Source organism: Phascolarctos cinereus, unplaced genomic scaffold, assembly GCF_003287225.1.
Source record: "Phascolarctos cinereus isolate Bilbo 61053 unplaced genomic scaffold, phaCin_HiC Scaffold_1;HRSCAF=81, whole genome shotgun sequence".
NCBI lineage: Eukaryota > Metazoa > Chordata > Mammalia > Diprotodontia > Phascolarctidae > Phascolarctos > Phascolarctos cinereus.
The window spans coordinates 101925908-101951613 of NW_027555514.1; the positions used below are offsets into that span (position 1 = coordinate 101925908).

The 25706-nt window shown below is 39.1% G+C and overlaps 1 protein-coding gene across 1 annotated transcript; it reads right to left on the reverse strand.

Annotated features, from left to right (window-relative positions):
- Nucleotides 1–613: 613 nt before the first annotated feature.
- On the reverse strand, nucleotides 614–24840 carry WEE2 (WEE2 oocyte meiosis inhibiting kinase). The gene is made up of 11 exons (XM_020997969.1): nucleotides 24415–24840; nucleotides 18138–18331; nucleotides 14620–14671; nucleotides 12501–12673; nucleotides 10869–10990; nucleotides 6828–6974; nucleotides 5193–5297; nucleotides 4984–5069; nucleotides 3740–3910; nucleotides 1293–1435; nucleotides 614–808 (listed from the first exon to the last, which is right to left on the reverse strand). The coding sequence occupies exons 1-11, from the start codon at nucleotides 24838–24840 to the stop codon at nucleotides 643–645; spliced, it is 1785 nt and encodes a 594-aa protein (XP_020853628.1). The 3' UTR covers nucleotides 614–642.
- Nucleotides 24841–25706: the final 866 nt, after the last annotated feature.

Consider the following 25706-nt stretch of genomic DNA (forward strand, 5'->3'; position numbering starts at 1 on the left):
AACAGCTAGACTATTCATGTAACTATAGGAAGAACAGAAAATGTTCTCTCCCTCCAGAAAATGTGTCAGAAGAACCACTAGTTCCAAACCCACTAGGAATTCTCTGTTGGGAGCGGGCATTACTAAAGTCTATTAGCCTTATTTCCAAAGTTGAGGCGAAGATCCCATCTCTCTTTATGCAAAATAATATCTTCTGAGGATCCTTTTGGAAGTGCTACAACAACCACCTCTCAGCCTGGAAAGTCATTTCAATATCTTACTATTTCATCAGTCTCTTAGAATCCAAAAACTCTTTTTTATCTGTGCTCAAATGCACTGAATGGTGGCATCTAGAGATGTGAGGGTAGGCAGAGAGAAATGCCTACCAACCAGTATTATTTTTTCAAATCTATATGCAATTGAAAAGCCAATATACCTTTAGGGGAGAGCTAAACCTAGTATACAAAGTTCAGAAAGAACTTGCAGCGGGAAGTTGCCGTCGTTCCCATTGGCCACTTTTCCATTTTATAGCAGCAGTAAATGGTGTCAAGGTCCAGGTTGGAGGAGCCACCAAATGTTTCTGGAGCCATACCCTCAAAGTGGGGCTGGTTAGCATGAAATGGGGCTCTTCCAGAGGTTGTGTGGAAGGGAACAGGACTATGCTTACTCAGATTTCCCAAAGGTGAAACTATGTGACCTTTTGGTTTTCCTTCCCACCAATCTACTGGAGCTACTTGACCCAGTTTTGGCAAAGAACCCAAGTGATCCAGGAGAGCGTTGACTGGTTTCTTCTTGGTGGCTCTGGGCAAGATGAACTTCTTTCAGTTCCCTAAGGGAAAAAAAAAAGTTGATTTCATTTGATCCAGCCAATTATTATCAACTGTGGCAGCATGAGAGGAAACTATTAATGCCACCCCTCACTTTACTGTTTTCATAGACAGTCTGTTAGGATCAGGACTACCCATGTGGCAAACAAGAACTCATTTATGATAGTTTTGCCAGTCAGATATAACTAACCAAAAAGGGAAAACAAAACCAAAAGCAAAATCAAAAAGCACCAAGGTAATAGCAGGCAGCCATCCATTTTCCCCATATTATGATTAAGGCACAAGTGTACTCAAAAAGCCAAGACTGTCTTTCAGGTAAGGCTGGAAGCTCTTCAAGACTTGTTTCATCTTAGATTGTTGTAGTGTGTGATTCCATCAGACAAAGTGAAATCATTGGGCTTAATGGCAACTGTAAACATGGCTCCACACTATAACATGAATGCCCCTTGACTAGATTATTTATTACCTCCAATATTCAGGACCTACCTCTCCAACTCAGCCGTCTTGGACTTTTCTCTGTCCAGCTCTTTCTGAAGCTTTGCAGTCATACCCAAAGAGGGTCTGAGGACTGTGTTCCTAGCCAAAGCTGCTGCTGTAGGTCTCTCCTCTGGTTTAGGATGGATCATAAACTGTGAAAGGAAGTAAAGTATTAGTATCTTAAATGTGGTCCTTTTTGAAGATTTTAAAACTTCTTGACCCACCTTGTGCAATAGTGTGCTAGTAAATATTTAATGACCAGCTCTCTTAGGGGAAAAAAAGTACATACAGCACATTTACTTTAATCTGCGTTAATATTTTCTCCATCTCTTGAAGTCTAGACAATCAACAGAAAAATAAATCAAGCCCCAATTTGTAGAATTTGCTAGTTTCCAAGGTATAAATGATCACATTGAAAATTTAACAGTTACTCTCTTCAATCTGTTCAAGATGGCTCCAGCACACCTCTGCTTTTTTGCCCCTTGACACTATTGACCACTTGGTCTTCTTTGTGATACTCCCTTCTCTTGACACTCATTTCCTTTTATTGTCTGACTGGTCCTCCTTGTTATTCCTTTGTAGAAATTCTTCCTCTTGCTCCTAAACTGGTATCATTTCTAAAAGATCAGTCATCTGCTTCTGTATCTTTCTAAGCTTGCCCACCCTCATAGCTTCCAGTCTTGCCTCTGTGTAGATGACTCCGAAGTCTATGTAACCTGTTTTAACTTTTCCACCTGAGCTTCAGTTTCATATGTACTACTTACTAGACGTTTCTAATTAGATGTCCAATCAGCACAATCTTTTTTTTTGTCTTTCTTGGTGAGGCAAAGGGGGGTTAAGTGACTTGCCCAGGGTCACACAGCTAGTAAGTGTCATGTGTCTGAGGCCAGATTCGAACTCAGGTCCTCCTGACTCTAAGGCTGGAGCTCTATCCACTGCACCACCTAGCTGCCCCCAGTCACCACAATCTTAACAGGCATAAATTGAGTCCCTTCTTCACCCTGCATAAAAATGCTTCTTTTTTAGGCATCTCTATTTTTTATGAAGACACTACTGTCTCTCTAGTCTAAGGACTAGGGAACATTTAATGCTTCCCTTTACCCTTCATATCCAGTTAAAGCTTGTCATTTGTCTCTAAAAAATCTCTAACATCCATCAACTTCCTTTTCATTTTTACAGCAACCACTTGTCCTATTTCTTAACTACTTCATGTCTAAATTATAACAATAGCTTCACTGCTACATTTGTCTATGGCTTCTCCCTTCTTAATCCATTCTGTACAAAGCTTCCACATAAGGTCCCTTTTAGTTCTAAAAATCTATGTTCCTATGCTCTTCTTTTAAATCAAACAAAAAAAACATTATATTAATAAATCATATTAAAAAGAGAAAATAGCTAATTAAAATAGCCAACATTTATAAAGTTGTTTAAGATTTTCAACTTACTATGTGCATACATACACACACACACACACACACACACACACACACACGTTCTATTTGATCCTTACAACAATTCTGTGAGGTAGGTGCTATTATTATCCCCATTTTATTATTCACAAAAAGTCATATAAGAAATCCACAGCTTCCACCCCATCATTCAAAGGACTTGATTACCACCAGGTTAAAGGTTAAATGTAACTTGGCATTTGAGGTCTCCAACCACATAGCCCCAGTCTTCCTAGTTTTATCTTTTCCTGCCACTTCCCTACATGTACTGTATCCTCCTATTGGGATTTAATCTCCTAAAATGCAGGAGCTGTCTCATTTTAAAATTTGAATGCTTAGTACCTGGCACATAACAAATGCTTGTTGATGGATACTGATCAAGGGGACCAGCTACTTCAATTAGTGGTGGCCAAATTGGCTCAAATCATTCTTATGCATCTTTGCCTTTTGGTCATAGTTTTTTCCCCCTATCTGGAAATGCTGGAATGATCTCCCTACCCGGGATGGCTCTACTGAAACAGAGAGGAAGAGGGAATGAAAGGAAGTGCAGAAGAAGTAAAAACAAAATTTATTTTTAAAGGAGGAAGGGAGAGAAAAGCTCCTTGAAGACATGGGCTGTAGTGTTTTTTTCCTTCTCCCTCCTCTCCCTACCACCAACCTCAGCATAATACTGAGTGTAAGCAGCACATAAATACTTGAACTGAAAGTGTCTTTTTCCCCCCAAAGCACAAAAAAAGGTGGCATTTTTAAAGTGTTATAAAAAATTATAAAAGGTCCAGACAGTACGACAGCAGCTTTTGACCATTCCCTCTTACACTCCAACTTCAAATCTGTGTAGCCTCATGACCCTAATCCTGCCTTGATGTCTTCCCGTTTGCTCTGCTCTTTAGATCATCCTCTTAATTTTTTCCCCTTCCTTCCACTCTAACTCCACCAATATGTTCTATTCTTCTCACTCAACTTCTCGCCACCTCCCAAATGCCAACCTAATGTCATAAGAGATACCACCTTAAGCAAGTTGTAAAAGTCTTCAGAGAGCTTCTGTGGGAGAGCTGGAAGGTTGCCTCGACGGATATGATGCCAAGGCTCATCATTGCCTGGTAAGGACTTTGCCCCTGCAGCCACAGCAATTGTCAATCCAAGGGCAAACACGTCTGCTTTGGGCAGGTAGCGATAGTCCTTCCAAAAAAAAAAAAAAGTAAGGAGTTTACTAATGGTAATGAGACTGGGCAAATGGTCTCTGGGAGAAACCTCAATTATTCTCTCAAATACACATAGGTATAAATATATTTAAGTTAGTTTCTTTGTTCCTGGAGGGAAGAAAAAAAAAGATTAACAAAAATTTTTATACTCTGCTCAGGGGCACTTGTGAATTTTGAGGAACCTGACAGAATCATGATATGCTCAGGGAGAAGAATGTTTAAAAAAAAAAAAAAGATAATATACATAGACACACAGGAAAGGGGATTCTTTCCCTTCCCCCATTATCAAAGCCATGAAGGGATGCCTGTTATTCTATATTTTATGACAGATATCTTCAAAGATAGATTTCCAAGGCCATTGCAGTTACAAGAAACAATCATCACTACCAGAAGTATTGAGGGGTAGGGAGAGGGATGAAATGAAGGTTTTTACAAACAGGAGTTTGACAAGAAGATAAGATTTTGAATTTATCTGACCTATTGATATTTTATCTCAGAGCAACATGAAACCTCCTTTACAGGCATGTGAAGCTCTTCAGGGATAGAACTATTTTTTTAAAAATCTTTTGTCTTTATATCACCTAGCAATAACAGGTACTTAATAATAAATATATAACCTGTACTGATCCATAATGAATAAGAGATTCTTCTAAGGTAGTGGTTCTCAAACTGTCTGGTCTTAGGAAACCTTTCTATATTCTTAAAAATTGAGACCACTTAAAGTTTTTGTTTATATGGGTTATATCTACCGATATTTACCATGCTAGAAATTAAAATGTCTTATTATGAAAATAGTTTTGACCTCTCAGACTACTTGAACACTGGAGAAGGAAATAGTGAATCACCCCCCAGGGGTCCCCAGACCACACTTTGAGAGCCACTAATCTAGGAGAATATTTATTTGTAGTCTCTCTTCTACCTCTGGACTGGGAAAGAGATTCTATATTGTCACAGGGATAGTTTTACATTTCCTGCATATCTGAATGTCAAGCAGGTTCAGCAACGGTCAGTATATACCATCCCAACTACCTCCCTGATTTACAGCTATACCTCTTGTAAAATCTCATTGGCCAAGAAGCGACTATCTCCCTCCTCTACTTGGGGGTTCTGGATTGAAGTCACAAGGCCCAGATCACCTAAGAGAAAGAATGAATCACTTTAGAGGAGATCTCTCCTAGAAGGGCTACAACAGGCAAGGAATTATCAGTTCAAATTTCATCAGATCATAATCAAATGTTATGGAAAGAAGGCAGCCTCACCAATTTTATATATCATATTAGCAGAAAGGAACCAGTCGTCTTCATTCTCTCCTTCTTCCGATACATATGGGACATCATCTTCTTTTTTACAGATGAAGATGTTACCTGTACAGAGTCGGACTTTTTAAAGAGTTAATGTCTCTTTCTCCCCAGAGGAGAAAAAAAAATGGAAAATATTTTATTTTGAATAAAGGCTCCTGAAGTTCTTCTGGCCTATGACTACATCTTTCAGGATTCTTTTCCCTCCTCAAATTCCCTTCCTTTTTGTTCTTATAACTATGGCTGTTGTCTCTTCACTGAAATTTCCTCTCATCTTTAACATGATGCAATTCAATTAGATTCGATATGGTTATGGGGTTATGACCAAAATCTGGCATCTGCTCCTCGTGGAGGAGGACTGTCTCTGTTTTCATCAGTCCATCTTTTTCAATTGCTTAAAACTACCTAACAAGAATAAATGAACACTCATAAGAATGGTAATTATGGTTTCTTGAGAGCTTTATTTATGTGTATCTCCACCTGCATTCAATATAGTGCTTTGCATATTTGTTGTTATTCAGTCATATGGGACTCTACATGGTTCAATTGCCTTGGTCCATGGGGTTTTCTTGGCAGACACTGAAGTGATTCACTATTTCCTTCTCCAGTGTGCCATATTTCACAGATGGGGAACAGAGGTAAATAGGTGTTAAATGACTTGCCCAGGGTCACACAGGTAGTGTCTGAGGTCAGAACTGAACTCGGATCTTCCCAACTCCAAGCCTTGTGCTTTATCCACTGTACCACCTACCTGTCCCCTAATTCTCTGGGGGGCACTGAGAGGTGAAGGTACTTAACTATGGTCACACAGCTAGCTTTGTATATAGTAAGCAATTAATAAATGCTTTATTCATTCATTCAGTTAATGTATGTTAATTAACACCTCCCCTACAAAATCGCAATTATCTTGATTAATATAAAACACATACTACCATTCTTCTAAAATAAAACTGGTTTTATATAATCCTTTAAATTCATAAAATATTTTACATTTATCATCTCAATTGACCCCAACAACCCTTTAAGCTTGGCTCAACAGGTGCCATTATTCCCCCATTCCTATACAAACGACTATTTTACAGATAAATAAAATGAAGCTCAAAGAAATTAAGTCACTTGCAAATCATAATGCCATTCTTTCCCCACCCCCAATCCTAAAAAGCAAGAAAACATATAGTAGAGCCAACTCCTAATACTCTAGCTATTAATACTTGACTGCTCAGTTAAATTCCTGCTCTTAAAAGCATACTACCGCATTTCATCCTAGCTACTTCTTGACTCAGAAACGTATAGGAAGAGTAGTAAACATAAAAACGGGTATACAAACCTACTCAATGTGCAGATTTTCACTAACAATTGTAGCAGGATCTTCTTTTCTTGTCTCAAGTGAAAAGCGTATGTCGTTTTGGCTTTGTCCCCCATTTCAATTTTTTTTCCCCCTTTTCCCCTCCCACCAAAGAAGGAGGAAGAATTGTGTCCGATGCTATGCCAGTGAACAGAAGTGTTTGTTTTAATACATGCACATGTTGTGGCAACAGATGATATTAGAAGGATATTACAGTAGTAGCAAGGGGAAGAAAGCAGAGATGTACTGACTGGGCTTGATGTCCAGGTGTACCAGACCCGAGTGATGGATATACTTCAGCCCCATGGAGATCTGCAGGAGCATATTCTTGAGCTCTGGCTCTTGGAAGAAATGGCCAAGTTTCTCATTTTCAGACACAGCGGCCTGCAGGCTCCCACCTAGGAGAGAAAAACATACTTAAGTCAAATGGAGAGAGTCCAAAGACAATTGTAAAGCACATAAGCCAGTCTGGTAAAGATCAAACCCATGTGCCTTTGTGTAAAAGAGAAATTTTCTGGGAGAAGCATGGGAAGAAAGCAAAGGCTTTGAAAAAAACAAAACAAAACAAAAAAAGAGGTCAAGGAATGGCTTTCTAACACCCTCCACGGTTCTGGAATAACTGCACTGTTCCCACTGTGCTACACTACCGCATGTTCTTTATAAATGACTTGGGCTATGGCCCTCTTTTAGCCAAGATCCATTAACAATTCTGGAGTGGAATTATTACTGTTTATAATGCCTACCTCCCAAGGAAGTACAAGCAGAGTATCATAGAATATCCTAAGTGCTGTACACTTGTGAAATCTGAGGGACCACTCTAGGAGGTAGGACTGAGGCAGATGACAACTCTATAAGGATGCCACTATGTAAAACTGCATTTAGACACAGTTCTGTTCAAAGCCTATTTTCTATGATTTGGAAAGGAAAATACATCATATGCTCCTTCTGAGAACCAGAGGGCTGTATCAGCTTACAAAAAAAAAAAAAGCTGCTAGGACTTTCTTGGGAAGAAATAATTCAATATGGATGACCTATTCAGAAAGGAAGGAATAAGTGCAAGGAAAAAGTGAGGGATGGATGGCTGGAAAAAGAATGAATAAATACACAGAACTGGAGCCCCTCAATAAGTTATGTCACCCAAGTGACATCCTACATCAAAGGTGAGGACATAGATAGTATAGGAGGAGGAAATACTCTATGTGGATTTCATGTTCTTTGGAATCTCATTGTGATTCTAGGAGATAAACTGGAAAGCATAATTTCCCAGAGAGGAGAGAACATCCCAAAGTGAACCTGGAAGTCACTTAATAGTTGAAGTAACAGGTAGTGAGGTGAGGGCAATTATATTTCTTAACTTTTCAATAGTCAGAAGACTCTTTCCTTCTCTATTCTCCCCCCACCCTCCCAAGTAAACTACTTGATTACAGAAACTACTTCTGGTTTGTTTTAGTATTCCTAGGAATACACCATACCTAGCATAATGCCTGGCACTAGTAAAGGCTTACTTACTGCTTCTTGCTGAATTGAGTTAATATGGGACACTCTAATGTCACTTGGCAGCCTCAAATGAATAATTCTCTTGTTAAAGGGCTTAAAAGCCCTTTGACAAGTGGAAGGCCCAGTAAGGTGATGATGATGATGAAGAAGAAGAGGATGATGATGATAGCACAACCAACTTTGGGAGGTAGGTACTAGCATGATCCTCATTTTACAGATGAGAAAACTGACACAAAAAGAGGTTAAGGCACTTGCCCAAGGACACATGGCTAGTAAACGTCCGAAGTAGGGTTTGACCTCAGGTGTTCCCCACTGCAGGCCCCATGATCTATCCACTGGGCCACCAAGCTGCTGTAATTTGGACAGCTCAGGGTATTCCCAGCAGCCAATAGGTGGGCAGCCCTTTGGTCTCCCATATTAGGGAGCATTTCCATCAAAACAGCTAGCCACTTGAGTACTTGGGATTCTTTTCAAAAGTTCACCAGGTAAATGAAAGCTAAAAATTGGAGCCTTTTTTTGGCTCCAGACCTGTTCACTAGCATAGGTCATTCATTCCAAAAACGAGTGTGGAAACTCCCCTTGATTCCCTATACAGAGTAGCATCTGTAATTTAAAGTTCCCTAGGACACTTCAGCCAGCTAGTATGTGAGAGAAGGAGAATTTGAACCCTGGTTTTCCCAACTCCAAAACTGGTCATCTACTTCATTATACCACGAATGCTTCTTTAACTAATGTTAGAATACACATACAGAACATGGTACTCTGGGTAGAGCACTGGATTAGAACACAGAGAATCTGGTTTCAAATTCTGGATCCTGTGAGACTTTAGGCAAGTCATTTCATTTGTCTGGTACTCAGTTTTTCCCATCTAAAAAACTAATGAAAGGAGGAGGTGGAGATGAGAATGCTAGATAACCCAAGATCCTTTCTAATTCTAACTCCTAGAATCCTAGATTAGTTAGAAGGTACCTAGGTCATTATATTTCCTTAAATCATACCACAGGCTTATCAAAACAAAGCATAGATTAGTTTATTAACAAGTAGATAAAGAATTACACTGTAACAGGAAAAAAAACCAATGTAAATTGTGAGATGACTCACTATTCTTCACTAGTTAGACCTAAAAAGAATTTACTGTACTCAAAACCCAAGCCACTAAAGCTAGGTCACAATTAGTGTGACTAATGAATATCCTAAAGTAGTTCAAAGCATTTGAACTGAAACTCTTTTGAAGTTATCATTATGTAAAATATGCTTATTGGTTCCAGCCCAATTTATAAACAAAGTATGGATTTGAATAATGCATCCACTTTAGGAGAAATCACATATTCATACTAATTGGGACCTAGCTTTATAGCTGATCTGGTATTGTTACTAGACTTGCAAGTGTTCTATGGAAGAAGTAATCAGCTTTTTCTTTTCTTTTCTTTCTTTTTTTTTTTTTTGGAAGGGGGGTGTGTGTGTAGGGGCTGAGCCAGGACAGAGGGATGGAGGTAGGGGGCAAGATTTGATGGCCATCACCACTAGGATCCATGACCTTTTGAGAGAAATCTATTTTAAGCAGAGGTAGGTCTATTTAATACAATGTCATCCTAAGGATCCTGGAAATTTCAAACCAATCCCTATCCCACAGGGATCCTCTAGTCTTCTAAGTTTAACCTACTGTAGGCCTATATGGCAGGTACAGATGTAAACAGATCTTCTGAGTTGATCCCACAATTAGAGGCCTTTAAAGTTGTCTTAGAGCAGGGGGGTTCTTAATCTTTTTTATGTCATAGATCCCTTTGGTGAAGTCAATGGATTCCTTCTTAGAATAATATTTTCAAGTACATACTATGCTAATGAACAGGTCTGGACCACCAAAAAAAAGGTTACAATTTTTAGTTTTCATTTACCTGGTGAACTTTTGAAAAGAAGCCCAAGTTCTCAAGTATTCAAGTGGCTAGCTGTCTTGGTGCTGGAAATGCTCTCCTAATATGGGAGACCAAAGGGCTGCCCACCTATTGGCTGCTTGGGGTACCCTAAGCTGTCCAAATCACAGTCAGCTTGGTGGCCCAGTGGATAGAGCATGGGACCGGGAATCAGGAATACCTGAGGTCAAATAATATTTTTAAAATACAAAACACATAGGATTATAAAGGAAATCAAGTATGTTGAAATACAGTTATGAGTATTAAAAAAAAAAAAGTAATGGACTCCAAGTTAAGAATCCCTGCTTATATAACTCAAAGGCTCCATCTGAGTAGAGCCAATACACTGAACATGGTTTTACAATGCACAACCTGAATGTAATGAGCCAAGACTCATTTTTCACCTTTGTATTCCCAGAACATGGTAGATGTTTGACAGAATTTTGTTGAATTATTTGCCATACCCTGCACATTTGATCTATCCCATATCTACCCTGACATAATTTTATCTGAATTTTATAAACATCTAACAAGTTATTTAATAATAACAAGATTATAGTTTACAAAGAAGCAACTATGGAACTTGGATCAGATGTTTTACATAAAACAGGAGGAATAAATAGCATGGATATAGCCATATGCCAGATTTGGTCATAGGTGAAGTCAAGGAACGGAAGATGGATCTGCAAATTCACCTACTTCATTTCCCTACACCTGGGCAAGAGTACTATTGAGACTACCCCATAGGTATGCTGTCCTCGTAATCTTAGAGTAGACAATTGTTCCTGTAAGTCACTGGCAGCTACCGTAGCCATCAATGGAGGACAGTTCCTGAAGACCGTGGATTTCATTTCACTCCCCAGAGATCAGAGTCCCAGTACTCACCATTGCAATACTCATTCTGAATGATCATATGGTCATCCTCTGCCCATGCAGAATAGTAACGGACAACATGGGGATGCTGTCCAAGCACAGCATGTGCATAAACTTCTCGCAAAGCTGAGGTTCTTAGAGACAGAAGGATAATAAAATGAAAACATGTACAAAAAATATTTTGTAAACCTTCACACATATAGAAAACACACATTCTACACATATAGAAAATACCAATAATTATGGCTTCAGCAGGAAGTTTCTCAGTGGTTATTGCCAGGAAGATAAGCATGCTTCTATCTCTAGTCCCATTACAAAGTGGAGTGGGGGGCAGAGGAGAAGATTTGAACTGTCACAATAATCTATCATACTTCAATAGAGTAAAAGGAATACTTTCCCCCATCCTGGAATGACTCTTTGAGTCCAGTGGATAATTGGATTTTAGCGTTTTGTCCTACCAACAAAACTATAAACCAGTCAAGAGTATATGACAGATAGGGTCAGCCTTAGGGAAGAATGAGCAATATAAAATGGGGGAGGGGAATGGGGAATACATGGAACAGGAGAGTGTAATACTTGGTAAATTCCAGTTTGAATACCAAGACTATATTTTGGACCCACATCTTTAAATTCTCTATTACCAATTTTCTTATTCCATCCTATTAGGGCTATAAAAGTCATAGCTAACCTAATTCATATGACCAATTTCCATGAGAAGAATGGACAACATCAGTATTTTTATACTCAAGTCTAATTAATGTTTTGTACCTCTTCACACAAGAATGCTATCTGACTCTAGCAACCTGATCCTAAAATGCAGTTTCATTTTCCAATGCTGTAGTCAAAGCATAACTTACACACTGATCTTTCAGTTTTAGGACAAGAAATAGAAGGCAAAGTTGCTAATTTTTCTCATTCATTAAACCGGATGTTGGATGCTAAAAGAAAGCTAAAAGAAAAAAGCTAAAGCTAAAAGAAAATTGCCTTAAGCCAATAGGAATGTTTTACGGACAGAATTCCTGACCCTTTGGACATTCCCAGAAGGGTCCTTTCAAGGCAAGATACACATACAGAAGGCTAATTTATACAAAGTTCAACAACCACCATCAAGAGCTGTGTACAAATTATGCTGCTGACTATAAAGCATCATCAAGTTATTCTGTAAGATTTAATCTCCTGCATTTGAACCGGAAGTCTTAGGCATGTTATAATAATAATTTATAATAACGATAACTAACATTTGCATAGTGCTTACCATGTGCCAGGCACTGTGCTGAGCACTCATTTGATTCTCACTAACAACCCTGGGAGGTAAATGATATTATTATCCCCATTTTACAGGTGAGGAAACTGAGACAGACAGTGGTTAAGTCACAAAGCTAGTGAGTGTCTGAGGTTGGCTTTGAACTCAGATCTCCCTGACTCCAGATCTGGAGCTCTATTCCTGTACCACTTAGCTGCCCCAATGGTGTAACAAGAACACTTGGGGGGAAAAGCAAGAAAATTTTGTATGGAGCTTCAAGCTGTGCTCCAATTAAGTATCCAAGGACATCCTGAAATACTACTACCTTATGAGATTGTGATAGAAATCTTGAATGTTCTGGATGAATTCCTCTACATCAAAGCAATAAAATTTAAACTTACTCATTTGAGGATCCTCCCAAACGTCTTGTTGAGCGTTTAATAGCATAAATATATCCATCCAGCCTCTTGATGCACTTGTAGACAGATCCAAATGCTCCTACCCCAATTTTTTCTAACTCCAGGAATTCTTTTTCATAGCGGGAAACCATGTTGCTTTCTCTTATGACACATCTCTGAGAATATTGAGGGAAGGGAGGATGGAATGAAATGTGCTAGGAAGGATATAGAAAGGGATTTTAGTCAACTTGCCTTCCTAAAGAGTTCTGAGGTCATCAGCAATCTTCTAACCAAATCCAAGGGATTGTCCTCCTTAACCTATGACATCAATGGTACCAGTGACTTTCTCTTTACCTTAATTTTAAATAACCCTATCTTTTACCAAGTTCTTCTTACACCCAACTTTCTTTTCCTCTCACCCCAATTACTACAGATGTTTGTTCTTGCAAGCTGAATCCTAAATGTTCTGTTCTTCCCCTATTATCTCCCCTTTAAAGAACTCCTCTACCCCTAATGTTTAAACTGCCCATACACAAATGGTGCCTAAAATTGTATTTGGTTTTCACAATTTCCAAAGCCAAACTGAGCTTTAATAACACAGTATTGGGGAAATGAGATGGAAGTAATACCACTTGTACAACAGGGGAAATTGAGAAGACCTCCAAGAATAAAGTTAACTTTGACTTGTATCTCCTTAATTCTCAAAATTTCAATCGTTAACAAGTCTTGCAGGCTCATCTTTTGCAAGATCTATTAGTTATATTGCTTTCTGTTCATTTCTAGATACAGGCTTATTCCAAAATCATTTGCTCTAGGGCCTAGACTACTCATGTCCTCCCAAGTGTTCTTCCTGTCTCTGAACACTGCCCTTCAAATGTTCTAAATATGATGGCAAGAATGGTTTTCTTAAAACTTTACGAAAGTATTTTCTTTTAAAGACACAGGAATTGAGAAGCCTTTGGTAGTAGTCAATTACCTCACTTGAAATTTAAGTTCTACATACAATTTACAGCCATGTCTCTACCAGCTACCTACCTCCTTTACTTGGAGGACCAGTGGCAGAGTGGACAAAGCACTGGACTGGGAAGTCAGTGAGATCTGCGCATCTAGGTGGCACCGTAGATAGAGCATTGGACTTGATGTCAGAAAGACATCTTCCCAAGATCAAATCTGGCCTCAGACACTTACTAGCTATGTTATCCTGGGCAATTTTCTTAACCCTGGTTGCCTCAGTTTCCTCATCTGTAAAATGAGCTGGAGAAGGAAATGGCAAACCACTCTAGTATCTCTGCCAAGAAAATCTCAAATGGGGACACAAAAAAGTCAGAAATGACTGAAAAGTGACTCAACAAAATTTCCTCATGCCCAGCTATTCAAAAGTGGAATGGGATCCTTGGGAAGGCAATTGGATCCCTCTGAATAAAAGTCTTCAAGCCTAACTCCGATGACATAGTGGAGGCACGGGTAGGACTAAACAGCCTCTGAAGTCTCTTCTAACGCTTAGATGTTCGATTTTTAAAGCCTCCTCAAGTTGAAGACAGAGGGGGGAAAATTTAAATTACCAGCTTATTTGGTGGGATTTCTAGAAAGTCAAATTTATATAACTAATCTAGCCAATTACTTCAAATTGAGCTCTAGGTCACCTTTTTTCCCCCTCTCTCTTTTCTCTTTGTTTTCAGGAGTTTTGAAATAAGTACAATTTCTGTGAATTGGCCTTTTCCAGTTCCTACTCTATTTAAAAACCATTCATGGATTCCATTAGCAGCCTAGACCCTAACTCTAGTTTTTTAAGTCAAACTTCTGCCCACATTTATCTAATTGGAATATGTGCTCCCCCCTCTAAAGTTCTGATTCTTTACCTCAATCAGTGCTCAACTCTCCCTAATGTCAGACAGGGGCAGCAGCCATTAGATTTGGAAAAAAAAAATACCTGAGCTAATTAAACTGTAAAAGAAATCCTAGGTTACAAAGATATAGATGTCACTGTAATAGCAAAAAGACCCTAGATTAAAATCCAAACATATCTAGGCACTATGTGGTGTTACTAGCAGAGGGCAAATCTCACGAAATACTCAGGCTCACATCAGAGTAAAGACACCAGGGTCTGGAAATCCTCACTCACCTTGGCAGGCAGTCCTTGCACTCCGTTGTCTTCCGAGAAGTCAGATTCCTCACTAGAAAACAAAATAAAACAAAAACAAAAAACCAGAAAAACAAATATATATAAGAAAGCTGTTCCACACCTTCATCTCCATAGTTAAAGTAACTACTCCTCAACACTTTTATCAGGTGAGAAACTCTTTGATGGAGTTACAGAATTAATAGTGTAAACAGTTCCTAGACACCTATATTGAATCAAGGTATAAAGAAGGAAGAGTCATATGGCTGGTTTCAGTCATGCTCTGTGGGGAGGTAACATTCTGACTGCTAGCCAAATTGGAGTCCAACTTTTGCTAACCAGCCAGCCCAGTGGGAGTCGTGGAATAGCTCTAACCAAGTCCCTTGAGAGGGGACCCCTCCCCGAGAGGTGGGGGAAAGAGTCTGTCTTCACTTCCCATGAGTAAAAGGGAAAGCTCAAGACCTTTTAAAGGTCCCCAAGATTTAGTCTTCCCAATCATGGTGACAGTAGACACTCTAGTCACATTTATTACCAGCTACAATGCTTTTGAATTCCTTTGAACCTCTCTATCGTGTCTTTCTTCCACAGTAAGCTTGTATTTGGGAAATCTCATTATTCTGCAAGACTGAATTTGCCTGGTACTCTCATTTCATCAGTACTTTCAGCCCCTTTGATTGGGCCCTCTGACTGGAGGGTGAGACTGTGGGCTCCAGGACTTCTATTTAAGGAGAGATCTCAGTACATTCTTCTCCCCATTCACCATCAGCTATATTGCTTTTGGACTTCTTTTGATTTCTCCATTATGTTCTTTGTGCAGAGTACCTTCTCCTCTCCCCTTCCTTCCACCCCAATTCCCATTGCCTTTGAAGTGTTGTCTTCCACCATTAGATTGCAGGGACTGTCTTTGTTTTCATGCATGTTTTATTTGGAAGCACCTCACTGGTGACTGGCACATAGTAGGCACTGAATAGATGTTTATTGACTGACAGGAGGACAGACACGCTACTCGGGACTCTACTAGGGTACTTGTTCTCTGAGCTCAATAGAGCTCATCTAAAGTAAACTTCATAAGGACTACAAAGAGGGACTTTGCTTTAACCACAAGCTTCGAGTTACCTCTTTGCCACTTGGGGATGTTTTGTACCAACTGTTATTATATCACATTATTAAATAGCCCTAACTAAAAGCTAATTAACTCCAGCTGACAATTAATGGGGAACACTCCCAAGATAGGAACTTGGAAGAAATGATATTAGAAATCAACCCCAACTCCTCAGGGTTACCCCTAGAAGCCCGAGGTGAGGGGTAATCTGCTCCCCTCTGGGAACCCAATCTAAGACAGTGACCCTAGAACAATGCCGTACACTCCCTAACTCTCACTATAGTGATAGTAACAGGCCTGGATAACCACTTATCGGAAGTGACTCAATTTGGGGAAGAATTGGGCTATGACATTTTGAGGTCCCTTCTTAACTCAGAGTCTAAAATAAGTAGGCTTAACATGGGTTAAATACACAAAGTTTCTTATAAGAGAAGTTTAGCATAAGATGATAGATACCAGGTTCAGCAGTAATAAAATCTGCTTTCTTGATCAGAAAAAAAAAACCCAACAACAAAGAAATGTTTCTAGAGCTAACAGCCTTGGGACTTGCTGCCAGCTGGTAATTACCTATTTAACTATTGGTTCTTGTTAAATGCTATGTTCTCATGTGTTTCCACAAAGCTGAAGGACTATGAATGACAATTCCTTCTAAATTTTAGCACCCAGGTGGGTAAACCTTCCCACCCTAATTTTCCTTCAGACAATTTCAGACCAAAACTTCTGAGAGTTGATTTTTACTGCCTAAGAAGGTGATGGTAAGGAAAACAAGACAACCAGAAGACAGGATTCACCCAAATATGAATATCTTTACTTGATCATTTGCGAGTGAAATTTGCAAGCATGTTCACATGTCTGAACAAAATCTAGGGTGGGTATCTTTGTTTAGTTGAAGCTAAGCTCCTTTTCAAGGTCCATACATTAACACTGGCCATAAAATTCACCACCTTAACTGTCAGAAGTTTACATTAAGCATCATTTCCAGCTTATAAGTGGTGTACATCTAGACAAGGGCTAAATTTCAAAGAAAAGCTACCACTATAATAAATGGCCTCAGAAGCAGGCTAATAATGTAACTTGTGCAGAAGATCTATTCTGGTGATATCTTGGGAATCTACACTGGTCAACTCTAAAGATTTAGCCATAAAGGAAATAAAACCCAACTTGAAACAGTAGCATAAGGAGTATCTCTTAACACAATAGATTCCTTCCGTCAGTAGGCTTCCTTTCCCGAATTTTAGGGGGAAAAAAAAACTTTTAAAACAGTGAAGCTGTCCTGAAACATACAGCAGGTTAAGAAATTTTTACTTCCCAAACTATTTTGCAGGGCAATTCAATTTATCTGTTCAGCTATCTAGCACTCCCATGCCTCCCAACTACCTATGGATATCTCAAATCTTTACCCTACAGCCCCCATAGATTGCACACAAACTGGACTCAAGCCAACACGCTCACATTGTGAACATAAGGTACTGTATGTCTACGCCCAATACTCAACTGCAACTAGAAGAGGGTACAATTTCAGCAACCATTCACCTTAAAAAAAATTTCAGTCAACAAGCATTTGTGAAGTAACTATGTTTCAGGTAGTAGGAATATAAAAAATGCAACTACCTATGATGTCTTAAAGGAGTTTACATCCTATCAGGGAGACATACAAAAACCTACATCATATGTGCAAGTACACATGTAACATCAATATATACATGCAAAACAGACAAGTATTATCACATCCTTGTTAAATATCAAATACGTCTGAGCTTCCACTGCAAAGGCAATGGGTTTTAGACAAAATTATCAAGGTTTCATATATAAACAGGAACACATACAGAAAATTTTAATGTGATTAAAGTTCAAATCTCAATTTTACTTCTTGAAAATTCTTCACTATCCCTCAAAAGTTAGGAAAGTTAATTATTCTTAAAATTAAAAATACAAAAATATTTTAGCAGCTTTTTTTATATGTAGCCATGGCAATTTAGGGGGTATCTTCTTTATTGGGACATGGCTAGACAAATGTTTACATATGAATTTGAGTATTATGTCATAAGAAGTTATGAAATAGACTGTTAAAAAGGAAACTGAGAAGACCTCTACGAACGGATAAGAGTGAAGCAAGCAGAACATCTTGGATGTTGAAAACATTAGCAAAAACCCACAAATTTAAAATGACTAAAGTTAAAACATGCTTCTCCTCTCAGAGAGATGACCTTAGCTACAGAGAGACATACATTTTTAGGCATAACCAATGTAAGAATTTGTTTTTGCTGGACTATGCATATGTTATTCTTTTTTTTTCCCTTCCATTTTTCGATTTTTCTATTGTTCAGTGGAGGGAGAGGAGGCAGCAAGAGGGAGAGACTATAAATGCACATAAAACAAATTAAAAGGGGAAAAAACAGAAAGGTATGATGACACTCACGGCTCTCCTCTCGTTTTCCTCTTGCCGCTGGATTGAGAAACCATCCTCCGGTAGGATTCTGGGGTGAAAGGGTTCACATTGACCTGATCTGATGAAGGTATCTGGTATGTGCTAATGGCAGGTATAAATCGGGAGTGCTTAGAACTTCTTGTAAATGGCTTTCCAGAAGAACATATATTACTTGTTAGCAGGGTCTGATTTGAGAACAACAACAAAATTACATTTCAAAAGCATGATGGGACTGGACTAAAAAATTCTTTTAAACCTATAATTTCAATGATAAAGGGAGCTCATGGTGACACCGCCAGGGCACTGAGACCTTAAGTGACTAAGCATCTTAGGCACAGGCAAGACCTGAATGCATGTCTTCCCAATTACCAGGCTAGCACAAGTTCATGCTCTTTCACTTGCTCAGTTGGGCTCTGTCTCCCCACCCCCCCACCCCACTTTCCTCTGCTCTATTCTCATCCCCCCCTTTCCCCCACCCCTTCTTGTTCACTGCTTCTTTAATCAAAGCAGTTCTACCTCTATCACTGTTCCACAGCAGGTAAATGAAGGCCACCACATAGGACATAGAGGAGCTGGAAATCCTGACCCTAAGATACTCATATTCTCTTTATTATATAATTCAGGCCTCAACATTATGTTGCAATAACACCTTAAAAAAAAGTGACAATTCTCTCAGATCACACAAATCAGCAGAAGATTTTTACAAATCTAAGGCTTCCCCCAAATTAGACAGGTCTGTGTGTTGTGAAAAGGGGGGCAGGGGGAAATAGAATAAAAGGTATACAACCTAACCAGGCCCAGAAAAATCCAAAGGGGGTAAAAAAAAATCTCATAGTAAAAACTCAAGGTGACTTGGCATCTGTGCCTGGCAAAAGGTTAAATCCTTTGTTCTATACTTCCATGATGATACTGAAAAATACAGACATTAATATACAGGAAATTTCACAGAGTACCCAGTGGTCATGATTTGACCCCAAATATAACTGAATCCTCACTGAACTGTGAGGAAAATGTTTCCTAGTGAATAGAGAGCCAGCCTCAAAGTCAGTTAAGAGCTGACCTCAAGTTCCATCTCTGATAACTATTGACCACATTGGTTTCCTTGCAGTTCACTGAACAGGACAGGGCACTTCTATCTCTGTTCCTTTGTCTCCCATGCCTGGGATGCTCTGCCCTGCCCCCCTCCCAACTTTTACTTTAAGATTCAGCTCAAATTCCACCTTCTGCAAGAGGTCATTCTTAGGTGTTCTCTAACCCTTCCTCTACTTACTAGCAGAGAGCACCTTCATATGCCCCGTGTATCTTCTATGTACTTAGTTTCATGCTGTCTTCCCCCATTGGAACACAAACTGTTAGAAAGCAAGGACTTTTTGTTGTTGATTTTCTCCCTCCTGCCTTTTTTTGTATTCCCAACACTTAGTACAGTGCCTGGCATATAAACAGGTACTTTCTGATTAACTGGCTGTGTGATCTTGGTTGAGTCACAGACTGAGTGCTGTAGGCAGTTCTTCAGGACTGTTAACTTGCAAATTTTTGCAGCAAGTCTCTTTGCTAAAGGTATCATTTCCAAGATATACAGGGAATAGATTCAAGTTTATAAGAATAAGAGCCATCCCCCATTCAGATGGAAAAAAATCCAAGTTACCAATAGATACTGGGGAAGGGGGGAGTTCTGAATTACCAATAATTAGAGAAATGCAATTCAAGCAGCTCTGAGGTTCTACCTCATACTCATCAGATTAGTAGAGTTGATTCAAAAAAAAAAGAAAGAAAATGACAAATGCTGGAGATGCTATGGGTAAACAGGTACAGTAATGCATTCTTAGTAGAGCTTGGAAACAGCACAGTCATTTTGGAAGGAAGTTATTAAACTGTGCATAGCCTTTAACAGAGCAACACCACTACTAGGTGTGTATCCAAATAAAGAAGACCCAAAGGAAGAAGATGACTTATATGTTCAAAAATGTTTGTGGCAGCAAAGAACAAGAAACTAAGGATAAAACCATCATTTGGGACTGGCTGAGCAAGTTATTATCTGTGAATATGCTATAAGAAATGATGAAGAGGGGAAAAGTGAAAAGACTTGCGTGAAATACTGCAGAATGATATAAGACCAAGAGAACATTTATATAGCAACAACAACATTCTAAAGATAAACAACTTTGAAAGCCTCAAGAACTCTGATTAACACAATGCCCAACTAAGATTCATCGACAAAACGTGCTACCCACTTACTGACAGAGGGGATGAACTCATGCTACAGAATTTTTTTTTTTTGACATGGCCAATTTGAGAATGTTTTACTTAACTATGTATTGTGGTTACAAGGGTTTTGCTTTATCTTTTTCAGTGGAGGGGAAGATAAAATAGATCCTGGTTAATTGAAAAGATAAAATTAGGTTTTTTTAAACATACTAAGTTCATCATAATACATGCTGCATTGACAGAGAGAGTACCCTCATACCAATAAAAATCATAGGTTTAGTCACTGTACCCTATAATGTAATCCATGGCATACCAAGAGGTCTAGGCAGCCAGTTAGTGCAGTGAATAGAGTACTGGGCCTGGAATCAGGAAGAATCCTCTTTCCAAGTTCAAATCTGGCCTCAGACACTTACTAGCTATGTGACCCTGGGTAAGTCACTGAACCAGGATTACCTCCAAAAAGAAAAAATGCAGTTGAACAGCAACAACAAAAGAGGGAGTTTCCTGGCTGGAAAGAAGTAGGTAGTCCAGACCCATAAATGGAACTACTACGTAACCTCAGGAAGCAGCTTGGATAGAACACTGGGCTTGGAATCAGGAAGCCCAGAATTCCAATCTAGCTTTAGAAATGTCCTTGCTGTGTGACCTTGAGCACGCCAGTTAACCTCTGTTTGCTACTGGAAGAGGAAATAGCAAACCACTCCATTATCTTTGCCAAGAAAATCCCATGGACAATGAGGTCCATGGGGTCAAGAAGAGTCGGCTGAAAATGTAGAACTTCTACCTCCAAAGACTGTTGTGAAAGATCAAATGAAACAATGGCAAGTACTATAGAATTTACTAAATACCATACAAAAACCAAAATGTCTAAAAATACATTTTGGTATCAGTTCACAAACATTGAGCACATAGTAGATTAAATAAAAACAAACTTTCCTGACCAAAACATGGTGATTTGTAAAGAGCTTTGGATTTTAGAGAATCAAAATAAGAGTTTGAATTTGGTTCTGCCACTTTTACTAGTTGGCTAAACCTGGCCACCTCCCATCCAGTTTCCAATTCTGTGTAATGAGGGCTTTAGACTAAATTAGGAGTTCTTAATCTGGGGTCCATGCAATTTTAAAGTATTTTGATAACTATTTCAATATAATCATTTCTTTTGTAATCCTATGTATTCTGTGCATTTAAAAATGTTATTCTGAAAAGGAGATCCAAAGACTTCACCAGATGGCCAGGGAGGTCCATAATAAAAAAGGTTAAGAACGCCTGGACTAGTTGATCTAAGATCCCTTCCAACTCTAGAAGAACTAAGAATTTCTTCCACGACATCTCTTTCCCATAGCCATTCATTTGTGAGAGGTATAAGCATTCAGTAAAGTTAGTTCCCTTGGATTTGATTACCTGACAGAAACAGCTAACAGGCTATTGAGTTTCATCTCTTTGCAGGTAATTTTAAACCCTCATTCCTGGTCAGTCATAAATTATTTGAATGCCAACAGCATTTTCAGTTTATGTACAGTAGGAATAGTTTATACATTCTCTCAGCTCTTAGTCTATAGAATCAAGAAAGGCTATTTTGCTTAACTACTATCAGGAACAATTCAATGGTGGAAAAAGGGGGAAGGAAGCTATGTTGGCAAATGACAGATGTAAAAAGTATGGGATCCATACGACCAGCCTTCAAGTGGTGAACTTCCAAAAAGAAAACTATTTATTGATGTCAAACATCACAGGGGGAAGGGAAGGGTGATTGTTCAGTTGTTTTTCCAGTCACGTCCAACTTTTCATGAACCCATTTGTGGTTTTTCTTGGCAAAGATACTGGAGCGGTTTGCCATTTCCTTCTCCGGTTCATTTTACAAATGAGGAATTGAGGCAAACAGGGTTCAGTGACTTGCCCAGAGTCACACAGCTAGGAATAAGCATTTACATAAACACCTACTAGGTGCCAGGCACTGTGGTAAGCACTTTTTACAAATATTAACTCATTCGATCCTCCAAACAACCCTTCAATGTAGATGCCTAGGATTACAAAGCTAGTTAAGTGCTGCGGCCCCATTTGAATTTTGGTCTCCCTGACTCCAGGCCCATTGCTGTATCCATAGCACCATGGCTAGGAAGGCAGAACAAAAGGCCAAACAAAGAAGATAATACAGACAGCAGAGAACCAAGTCTTGAAGGCTCTTCAGAATGAAGGAAGTGCTTATGTGATTAAAAAAAATGCCAAAAACAAATAAGGAAACAAGCACCCTAGGCAGCTGAGGGAAAAACAAAACAAAAAACAAAGAACAACTCCATCCTGTTTACTGAGATCAGCAACTGATCATCAATTAGAAGGGATAAAGGAGTCTGAACCCTCTCATACATTTAATACATACTTTTCAGTAGGCATTGCTATTCTTTATATATGATCTGAAAAATATCTTGGAAGGCCCAAATGGCCAAAGGGTGGGAAAAGTATGTATTAAATGTATGGGAGGGCTCAGACTCCTTTATCCCTTCTAACTGATGACCAGTTGCTGATCTCAGTAAACAAGGGTGCTTGTTTCATTATTAGACAAAGTGACTAATCCCTTGACCTAGAGATTTCACTTTTAGGCAGGTACCTCAAGCAAGTCATGGACAAAAAAAAAAAAGTTCCTTTAAAAACACCAAATTATTGGGGCAGCTAGATGGCACAGTGGATAGAGCACCGGCCCTGGATTCAGGAACACCAGAGTTCAAATCCAGCCTCAGACACATAAACTTACTAGCTGTGTGACCCTGGGCAAGTCACTTAACCCCATCACCTAGCCAAAACAAACAACCAAAAAAAGCAAACCAAAAAAAATATATATTTATATAGCAACACTTTTTATGGTAGCAAAGAACTGGAAATAAGGTAGATGTCAATCAGCTGGAAAATGGCTGAACAAGTTACATAAACATACTATTATTGTATTATAAGAAAAGGTGAACATAACAAGTACAGAGAAGTCTGGAAAGGCTTACGGGAACTGATGAAAAATGAGCTAAATAAAACTAGGAAAATGTACATACAAAAATGAAGACAATGTAAATGGAAAGAACAATTAAAGTTCTGAACTGAATATTTTAGAAATATAATGACCAAGCTTTGCCTCAAAAACAGAGGCATGAGAAAGCAGCTCTCCCTCCCCACTGCAAAAGCTGGGTCCACAAATATGGAACATTGCAGTAAAGTTAGACTTTTTAAAAACTGTATTGGTTAATTTTGCTTAATTTCCCCCATCATGTCCCCATTCTTCTTTTTTAAAGGTTTTTGGTTTGTTTGTTTTAAGGAACAGCTCTCTATAGGAGCAAGAGAACAGAAGGAAATGTAGATACTATGAAAAGATAGATATCAATAAAAATCTATTTTTTAAAAAAGGATATACTAAGGAAGATTCCATAATGAGGATAAAACGTGATACAAATTTCATCTTAAGTCTTGCCTATCTTCATTCATGGTCTGCCTTCCCCTTACAGATTATTTCCAATTTATCCTCCTGTATATTGTTAGTTTGCACATGATTGTTTGTTTTGTCTGCTCAGTGAGCTCCTGGAGAGTAGGGGCTGTCTTTTGCCTTTCTTTATATTCCCCAATGATTAGCATAGTTAAGCTCTTGATAAATCTTTATTGAGGGGCAGCTAGATTGTGCAGTGGATAGAATGCAGCCCCTAGAGTCAGGAAGACTGGAGTTCAAATCCCACCTCAGACACTTACTAGCAGTGAGACTCTGGGCAAGTCACTTAACCCAGTTTGTCTCAGTTCTTCATCTGTAAAATGAGCTGGAAAAGGAAATGGCAAACCACTCCAGTATTTGCCATCACGGAGAGTCAGACACAAATGAAATGGTTCAACGACAAATGTTTATTGACTGACTGATCATCTCCAGAAAAGGTTAGCATGCTTAAAGTTTGTTAAGACTCACAAATAGAACACTAAATGGAAATGTAGAAGTGATTATACTTTTTTTCCCCCCTCAGAAAATGAATAAAAACACATTGTGTCTCTGAAATGGAAATATTTGAGACAGGCTTTAGCTATAGCCTAACATGCTTACCTTGGGGGTACACGGAGAGTCACAAAGTTGCAACTTTTTCCAGGATATTTCTGGGGTCCTAGAAGTGTCATTTAAAGGTCGTGACAAAGGACTCTGCAGCAAGGAGATGTTTGCTGTCTGGTCAGGACTATCTCCGGAATTGCTGTGAGGGGGCGTAGCTTGACTGCAGATCCACAGCGGAATCCCCTCGGAAACCACACTAGTCAATGGAGACTGAGGCTCAATGATCTTCTCTGGGGTCCGAAATGAGGATGCAGGCCAATAGGAAGTTGGAGAAGAATATGGAGTGGAGCTCTGGGATGCTTCTTGCAGTTTCTTACTGTTTTTTCCTTCCTCCTTTCTTCCTAGATTCCCAGCAACTTTTTCACAAGAGAAGGAGACATTCCATTTCAGCACCAGGTCATCCTTGTTCTTACTTCCTTCCATCTCAGCCAAAAGGGCTTCAAAGTACTGGTCAGTAGTCTGCAGCAAAGAGAGAATGGGAGAAATGTGGTCCTCAGTTGCAAGTTTCCCTCTATCCAATAAAGGTCAAGATACACCATTGGTACACTAGCTGGTACACCTTAAATATTACCTACCAATTGGTACAACATTGATACATCTTAAATACCACCCATCTGTAACCCTCAGCTTGTGCTTACAGGACTCACTCATATTGGAATAAAGAAAACCTCTCGGATGCTATGAGATATTAAAACCAATCCTGTCCCACAGTCTCACTTTCTAGGTCCTCCACTCATTCTCCCCTTACCCCTATGTTTCACATGCTAGCCAAACATGGATTTCATTTCCTGGATGTATTTTTTTTTTAATTCCACTAGCAAAAGTTTGGGATGAAGTCCATTCTTGCAGAGAAATAAGTGAGCAGGAAGCCTAGCACACACTATTTATAAATACTCACCTGCCCGTGTTTTAAGCTAACAGCTTGTAATTACCATTCAGCCCACCGGTACTTAATCACCACTGCTAAAGAGCCTCACATAGACTTTGGCTCCAGCTCAGGTCTCTAATAGGGCAAGTTCTCTGGATCCTCAGACATATTCACCCCAACGTAGATTCGCATGGGCTGCATCACTTAAATTTTCAGAGGAAGGAGTGATCAAAGGGCTGTTAGGAAGGATAAAGGGACAGAACAAAAATAATCTTAGGCTTTTAGAATTGGAAGAGTCTTTAGGGATCATCTGTTCTGTCTGGTAAAAGGCTAGAGAGGAAGATTAACCACTCTTGTATGATGGATAAAAATCACTCCCAAGAAGATTGCTATTATTACTAAAGCTCCATTTCGTGTAATG

Excerpts from the sequence above, each read along its gene's own strand:
- WEE2 (XM_020997969.1), bottom strand. The coding sequence starts at position 24,840 with ATGGAAGGAAGTAAGAACAAGGATGACCTGGTGCTGAAATGGAATGTC. Across the intron at positions 12,674-14,619 it reads TGCAAGGACTGCCTGCCAAG|AGATGTGTCATAAGAGAAAG; the intron begins GTGAGTGAGGAT and ends CAATATTCTCAG. Across the intron at positions 1,436-3,739 it reads ACTTTTACAACTTGCTTAAG|TTTATGATCCATCCTAAACC; the intron begins GTGGTATCTCTT and ends TTCCTTTCACAG.